General features: G+C 32.5%; 1 protein-coding gene across 1 annotated transcript in view; it reads left to right on the forward strand.

Moving 5' to 3' along the window:
* LOC124538641 (zinc transporter ZIP1-like) overlaps nucleotides 1–4,593 on the forward strand; it is a 28,112-nt gene extending 23,519 nt beyond the window's left edge. Inside the window, exons 2-5 of the mRNA XM_047115765.1 lie at nucleotides 630–889; nucleotides 1,975–2,153; nucleotides 2,380–2,714; nucleotides 3,042–4,593. Of these exons, the coding sequence (XP_046971721.1) occupies nucleotides 630–889; nucleotides 1,975–2,153; nucleotides 2,380–2,714; nucleotides 3,042–3,118 (851 nt within the window). The 3' untranslated portion in view covers nucleotides 3,119–4,593. The remainder of the gene's footprint in view (nucleotides 1–629; nucleotides 890–1,974; nucleotides 2,154–2,379; nucleotides 2,715–3,041) is intronic.
* The last annotated feature ends 4,303 nt before the right edge of the window (nucleotides 4,594–8,896 follow it).

An 8,896-nucleotide genomic window follows, 5' to 3' on the forward strand; every position in this document is an offset into this window, starting at 1 on the left:
CATACATTTAATAATACCTTTAATACAAAAGAAACCATAATTTACGTCGTTATAAAACTATACAAAGAAAGTAAAAACCTTTTTTACAACTTGCCAGAAGTGACTCGAACTATTTTCTCTATAAAATATAAATAAGACTAGTTTTAGTTTAACAATAAAAAAAATTCTTACAAAATATTTTTTCTTGTATTTATGTATTTTTAAACGAATTCTAATATTGCTAGACGTTCAGCTTACTAAATTTTAATTGAAACTGAATATCCTTTGTAACAAAAATAAAAGGAAAACCGTAATTAAAAGTTTCATCGCTTTTTTATTTGAATAATAACCGACGATTTTAAATGCTACAATAATAGTATAAATTATATATGACAAATAACCGACTATTTTAAATGCTATTATAATAGTATAAATTATAGATGGCAAATTATAACCAATACTTAGTCACGATTCTTATATATTTTAGATGATTGTATGATTAATTAAAAGTAGTAAACTTAGTAAAAGAGGTATCTTAAAATAGTAGTAAAATTTTGCAAATAATTATATATAAATCGTTTTTGATTTATTTGAGTCTTGACACGGGAATTAAACTGATTCAATTAAATAAATCATAAAAATGTTTTCAGCTGCGGGCAAGATGCAAGAATTTGAATTTTCACTGGCTGCCTTGCTGATGTGTTGCGGTTTCTTCATCATGTACTTAGTGGAAGAATTGGTTCATATATACATCCATAGGCGGGAGAAGAAGAACGGACAATCTTCCCCTTTAGTGAGGAATCTAAGTGTGAGGAGAAGTCGAGCGAACAGCGAAGGAAAAGAGGGTGAAAAGAGTGCTACTAACTCTACAGCTGACCTAATTGACCCGGCTTCTATAACGAAAGGCAAGGTATGTGAAAACTCAAAAGCTACTAGTGCTACTAGTAGTCCATTAATGTTTAAAATAAACAGTAAGCATTATCTTGTGAAGAAAGATTACAGAGTATAAAAGTAATTACTATCCGTTAATGATTCTTTGTTAAAAACCTCTAACACTCATATTAAAGAGAAGGGGGCATTATTATACGCTATTTCACTGCGCCATGCAGATTTGAGGTTTTCGCGCTCATTTTAAGAATATTTTTACAAATAATTTCGAGTACATAAAGTAGATTTTCTCGTGATGGTTCGTTAAAGATTTAGAACTGTCCACTGGGTCAGTTCATATTACCTAACGTACAATATCTGTACAATAGTAAAAAGTTCAATACTATTATCTCCGTTTTTGTGAATCGATTTTATTTTATTTTGTATCTATTGACAAAGTATTAGTCATTGATACAAAAATTGACAAATCACGGAAGTGTATCAATTTTTTCACAAATTTCCAACAATGATTATTATTATTTATATATTCTTTATTCTCTTGAGTTGCTATTAAGATGAAAAAAAAGCTTGTTATACTAGGTTCTAATTAACGAAATAACCATTGACCTTAAATTACCAAAGTAATGACGTAGGTACTTATATGTTGCGCGAAGCTCAAAAAGTTTTTTTCCAAAGTAATAATAGAAATGGAATGGATGCATAATATGTATATAAAGAAGTATACATTGTATTGTAAACGTCCTTAAAATATTGTTATAATATACATATAAGTGCTTATTTATGTAGCATTCATAATCAAGATTGTGGCGTAATTTCACAGAGACAATCTAAAGAAATGAGTTTATAGTATTGTATATGTCAATATTTCAAAATAAGCAATTACGTTGATGATAATAAATTATCACTGTGAGTTGCGTTGAACGTTAATGAAACTATGCACTTACTACATTTGATTATGAAATGACTTACCTACATAGAATGTATGACTTTGCGTTTGCAATATTATTTTTTTGTTTTAAAAATCTACTTCGATGACAAATAATTATTCGGCCAGATTTATTAAAATCTATTTTTACAAAATTAAACAGTGTAAATCTATCTTTCCAGGATGTAGAGGTGAACCACAATCAGCATTCCCATTCGCATGGACACAGCCATTTACCCATAGCCGCAGCCGATGATGTGACCTCTGCTTTACGTGGACTGCTCATTGTACTCGCTCTTTCTATCCACGAACTCTTTGAAGGCTTAGCCGTTGGACTGGAATCCAGCACATCTCATGTTTGGTAAGTCCAAATGTATTGTAAACATAATTTTAAAAATGTCTTTATTGTAATTATAAACGCCATCTGTTGTTCAGTAGCTTTAAACATAGTTAAATTTCGGGTTTACCTAAACTGTAACTAGATGGCGCTAAACGCTTTTGAACTATTAATTAATTAATTGTAATAATATTTTAATTATTCGTATAGTTTAGTGTAAAAAATATTAATAGATTCTTTATTTAAACAGGTACATGTTAGGTGCCGTATCAGCCCACAAGCTGGTCATCGCGTTTTGTATCGGTGTGGAACTGATTGCTACCCGTACCAAGACATGGCTCTCAGTTGTGTACATCACAACATTCGCTATCGTATCTCCGCTGGGTATTGGTATCGGTCTGCTCCTGGTTGGTGGTGAAGGCGCTACCGCGGCTGGAGTGTACTCTGTGGTTCTCCAAGGGCTGGCATCTGGTACTCTGCTGTACGTCATATTCTTTGAAATCTGGAAGAGTGACAGAACGGGCATCCTGCAATACATAGCGGCTTTGGTTGGCTTCGGTCTTATGTTCGGATTACAGCTTCTTAGTAAGTATTATTTTACTTTTTAAATTTATTGAGTTAAAGTTTAATAACAGTACATTAAAGATTAATAGCGAAGAAGAATTTGCCTAATTATATGCCTTAATGATGAGAAGCTCAGTTTATCTTTTAATAATATAGGACGGTCAAATGGGCCACCTGATAGTAAGTGGCCAGTTTGTCACCACCGCTCATAGACAATGCTATAAGAAATATTAACTTTACATCTGATGACACATCTAATGAATTTTGTATAAAATTAATTATTATTAAAACAATGTCGCTGAAAATTTAAGGCCAAACAAGAAGCTAACGTTAATTTTTTTTTAACAGCTGGCCATTCACACAGTCATTCCCACGGCGGCGGCGGTAATGATAGCTCTGACCACGGACACAGTCACGACCGTTAAGCTACCTGCTTACAAAACATGAACTGTTTAATTACAGTCAGTTCCCATATTAGTATTTATTTTTTCGATTATTTATACCTTTGATTGAGTGTTGTACAAAAAAACTAAAATAAACAAGCCTACTTTATTATCTTGGTATGCGTGTCAGCTACACTTGATAATAGCCATACTCATACTACTTTATTAGTGTGCGTGTACTTAGTAACCAAGTGTAGGCCAGGCGGTATTTATAATAATTTTAATAAGCGTTTTAATCGAGTAAGAATTGCAATAGCATCAAAAAATAAAGCTAAGCATTTAAAATATGTCAGTCGAAAATTTGTGCAAGAAATACTGTTTTACTTTTTTTATATTATAAATATCATTTATGTCCATTCCAAACATTGTAAACACGAAAACGCTAAAATAGTATTAAATATAAACAGCGTATTTAAGATTTAAATTATAAATATTTTTAATTGTAATCATTGTAAGCCAATAAGTATTGATGTATTAGTGATAATAATTCATAAACCCACTATAGAATAGCAACTCAAATGTTGTTCTCGGTATATTTAATTTTTATATAAACAATATTTTTGTAACTAAATCATGTAAAATTAACAAATGTTAGTCTAGTCAGCATTTTAGCCACAGACTTTTTCCCCAATACAAATTTTATATAATTATGCATTACAATGTAACGAGAAGGTAAAACGGGTTAGTGGAAATAAGACTACCCATCTATGTTAGTACCGGGTTACCAGCTTACCTAACTGTGTTACCCAATAATAATTGATTTCGAAAAAGTTTTCAATGTTATTGTAATATGAGATCAACTTTGTTGACAATTTTATGGCTGTACATTAAACTTAAGATCGATATTGTACCGACTACATCTTATTTTTGTCACAAATTATTGTACTTAGGATATTAAAATACTTTAAGTATAACTTATTTAAAGATAAAAAGTTAATAGCTGGGCTGTATAAAGATAGCTTCTGCCCAAAGACAATGGCTTTGTAAGACGGATTTGACATTTCTGTCATTGGCAGTGCGGAATTCCTATTGCTCTGTCAATAATTATGCCTATAATTATACGTTTTAGTAGTCACTTTTTATACCGGAATTTAGGATAATACGTATACTTTTCGAGGAAGTGAATGGTACAAAGCCATGCCAGTACTTATTCCTACCTCTTGAAAACGCCGATAATCGTTTAAAAAACATTAGTTTTTATGTATGAACATAACGGTGTGAGGCGATCATTATGTTTGTAATTTAAATTGCAAAAACTATATGAAAATATTAGATCAGTTTTGTAGAACAAAACGTGTGTCTGTGATATGAGTAACGAGGGCTACGGTGGCGTGGCGTTATTAATAGAAGTTAAAATAACAAACACCTCTTGAGAGTCGTGTTCGATCACAGTTTTTAAAGAGAACGTAAAGTGTAAATATATTTTGTAATTTGTGTAAATATATCAGTTTTATTAATATATGTGTTTTATTTTATGACGTAAGAACTAGGTACTCATTGATTGCATACAATGTTGGAGTAACCCAATGATGTTTTAGCAAACAGATATGTTATTAACGCGCAAAAAGTGACGACTAGAAAACGTCCTCATTGGGACGTTTTTCTTTAGTCGTTTTACGTAGTAATACGCTATAATACATCATAATTACGTAGTAATACGTTTTGCGTAATTAAAACATCTAGTCATCCCTTTTACTTATTGTTTTTATCAAACTATCCTTTTTACTTTTAACGAAATTTAAAAATAAACGGTCCCCGGCGCGTCCCCCACACTTTTTTCTGTTGTTTAGTATGGATATAACATATCTGTTTATTAGAATATCATTGGAGTAACCGAACGAACTGAATGAATGAATCAACCGAAATATGTGTAATGACAAGCACGCAAATTTTTACTACAAAGATCCTCAATTATGTTTTAAAATACGTTAATCTTACAGTAACGATTCCGGTAGAACTTTTCTGGCTCTTTCATAGTAATGAAACGATCTCTCTTGTAAAATTTTCGAAATTTACGTTGTAACATTATTCAAAGAGTTATTATTAAACAGTGGCGGATTTACAAATTAGCCGCTAGTAGGCTATTCAATTTTTGCCGCCCCTACTGACTTGAAATTCGATACGTTTGTTTCGTTCACAATCACAATTTATTCTGAAAATGAAGATTTATGATTTGTTTTCTATCGACTTCATTACATCGGCTTTTTTCCGTTATTAGTATGATTATGAACTAATTGATGTTTCTGTCAGTTACTAGATTATTTTTGCAACTCATTATGTAGTGACGAGTATACGGATTACGGACGTAATGTGTATACATATAATTATAAGATTTTTTTATTGCTGTAAGATAAAGACAATTTGGGCTAAATTTGCCGCCCCTCTAAATCTGCCGCTCCAGCCTACTTAGCCTGTTGGTAAATTCGCCACTGCCTTTAAATGTTGTATTTTTCACATTCAATACTGAATGGTTTTCTGACTTTTCAGATTGAGTTTCGCGGCGAGTTTCAATCTTGTCTTTGCAAATAAGCTCTATAATGATATACGTGTGCATAGTTAATTATCCACAGCTAACCGTCAAATGTTACACAACTCATCAGTTTCTAAAAAATAATATGCATTAATTAAACTTGTAGACACATGTTTAATGAAAGTACGATATTAAGAGCGCTTGATTGAAATTATCGTAAGCAACAAAAATACGATGATACATAGCTCGATTAGTTAAGAGAAAACTTCAATTTTGGACCGCTCCACCTATATCTTGGATCAATTCTTAGACGGCGTGGCGCTTCAGAAGGTCTATTAGAAAAAAATTATTGTAAATAAACAAAACTGTATGCAGCTTCCTGTTGTATTCCTGTGTACTAAGATTGGATTATGTACCACGTTCTGGCATGTGAACTCAAATAAAAGCTTGTAAAAAATAAATTAAAATACAGAGCTGCAAAAAATAAATATGATTTACTTGTATGTAATAATTACAAGTACACATATAGTATTAGCTACTTGCCCTACCCTCGCGTGGGAACGAGTATTATCACGTTAACGTTATCTCAAAATGAAAATCAATAGTGGGCTCGCCTTTTACGTCCTAAGAAACTATTGAACGATATTACAAAGGTTTAACAAACTGCGGTAATAGTTAACTCATAACTAATAATATAAACGCAAAAGTTTGTTACATTATCGCTATTCGTCTAAATCATCCTTAAATTTTGCCTTCATGTAGTCTAGTGTAAAGGGAGAAGTCACGGCAGCATGTGTAAGCGATCCCGTGGCGCCCGCCCACTGAAAGACGGAGAGTTTACCGCTGGTTTTTAAGTGGGTATTCCGGTGCACCTGGGCGCACTCGGCTTCCAGGCCACCGGACAGTCCTACATACCCCTTCCCTTCATTTCCGTCACGTGGCGGAAGCGCATGCGTTTTTCCAGCGAGAAAAAAGGGGTAAAAGGCGCAAGGGGAAAAAAGATAAGGTACCTAAGAACTCTCATTCGCCTCCCCCCAAATGCTGGCAAATTTGCGTACAGAAATTATTATTTCTGACTCATATAAATGTAAGTACGTTGTCATATATCTACAAAATATTATGGATATTTCAATAATCTTACAAGTTATCACATATTCATAAAAAATCATGAAGATGCAAGACATTACAAATTTGTAGGGTAACTTCTCCAAAGATCGTACCGATCTAAATTTTCGGATGATTAGATCGCATTTTGAATGTCGTTGTCTAGGTAATGGAATCAGTTTCATAAGCTCGTTGCTTGTAGACCAAAATCAATACTTACATACATACGTGTCGTACCATTTTTAAGTCGGCTAATAAGAATTCGTTGCAAATATGATCGATACGACTTTACTCTATTGCCTTATAATCTTACATTACCCCAATTCACCCTAAATAAAACACAATTACTTATGTTATTCAAAATAATAATTTACATGAATGCGTGATATTAATTATACGTATATGTAATACAGTCAAATAATTTATGTATTTCTCGTAGTTAGTACGAATAAAATAATGAAAAGGGTGGCAGCGGTACCTAACTAATATTCCAAATGCGTTTTATTAGTTGGTTACTTTATTATTAAAATACCAGACGATTTCTATAAAAACTGTAATTGTATTTTCGGTACGTTGATTTGTATCTATAGGCGACTTTATGTTTGTTTATATTATAAAATATTGAAATTAAATCTATTTAGAGTTGGGCATATAAAGATTGAGACTCCGCTTATGTTTTAGGTTGTTTTCTTTAAAACAAATATATTCATTGTTTTTCTTAATCATCATTACATAGTATAAAACAAAGTAGGTTTACCGCTGTCTGTTCATATGCTTAGATGTTTAAAATTACGCGTCGGATTTTGAAGCAGTTTTTTTTATATAATACATATACAATATAGTATTAAGACTGATAATTCAAGAAGTTTTCTAATGTGATGTCGGAAATAAACAAATTCTCCACTATATTTAGTATTGCACCCCTACGATGCCGGGGCGGTTCTCTAGTATTATTACGTATAGTATATTCATTATTCCTGTTCTCTGATTGTTTTGTCTTCTGGAATGAGTTGAGTGATAAGTCATATGCCTACCCGGTTTATATAAAAAAAGTTTATATATATAAAAAAAGGTTCTCTTAGGTAATTGTAATGAAAAATTCAATCTATACTAATATTATAAATGTGGTAATAATTCTTTCTGTCTATCTGTCTGTCACTCCTTCACTACCAAACCAATTAACCGAAATTGATGAAATTTTTGAATGAAGGAGTCGAGATGGCCCAGTAGTTATCTTAACCGATGATTGCGGGTTCAAATCCAGGCAAGCACCGCTGATTCATGTGCTTAATTTGTCTTTGTAATTCATCTCGTGCTCAGCGGTGAAGGAAAACATCGTGAGGAAACCTGCATGTGACAAATTTCATAGAAATTCTGCCACATCTGTATTCCACCAACCCGCATTGGAACAGCGTGGTGGAATATGTTCCAAACCTTCTCCTCAAAGGGAGAGGAGGCCTTTAGCCCAACAGTGGGAATTTACAGGCTGTTGATGTTTTGTTGTTGATGAAATTTGTTATGAAGCAAACGAACTCCATGGAACATACCTGGGCTACTTTATGCCTAACACGTGACAACTAACCCTTAAATACGAGCGAAGCCGGCAACAACTATTTGTTTATACGGAACCGTCAATGTCGTTTTATCAATTTGTTAAACTCGTTACATTAAATGAGTGCCTACTCAACAAAATTATTTTTTTAATACAATTCATCCATTCGAACGCACGCCGTTGAGAAACAAACATGGCTACTTCGAAAGAAACATTTGCTAATATAAAATTTATGATGAACATACGCCTATTAGTCGGGTACTACCATCATGTATGCGATTGTACTTATAAGAGATATATCATGAAGGCTCTGTATTTAATTTTCGGAGTTTGTAGCGTATATATGGCTGTTAAGATCGACATAGAAATGATTAAGAACGGCAGTGTTGTTAGTATAGTGAGAATTATGGAGTATGTAATTTATTTTATTTGTGCTCTACAAACGGCCGACGAATATATTTTTGAATATTACACCGTTGATGCGATCGAAAATAAGTTTTTTTTGAAAATAATTTCTCGAAATCTTAACATTTTCATTCCGAGTTACCTTTTTGTATTTACTGTTATTGATATCATCTTGGATATCCCCATACTGATTCATAATTATGATGTAACTTTACATTTTATTTACGTG

This window comes from Vanessa cardui, chromosome 20 (assembly GCF_905220365.1).
Source record: "Vanessa cardui chromosome 20, ilVanCard2.1, whole genome shotgun sequence".
NCBI classification, from domain to species: domain Eukaryota; kingdom Metazoa; phylum Arthropoda; class Insecta; order Lepidoptera; family Nymphalidae; genus Vanessa; species Vanessa cardui.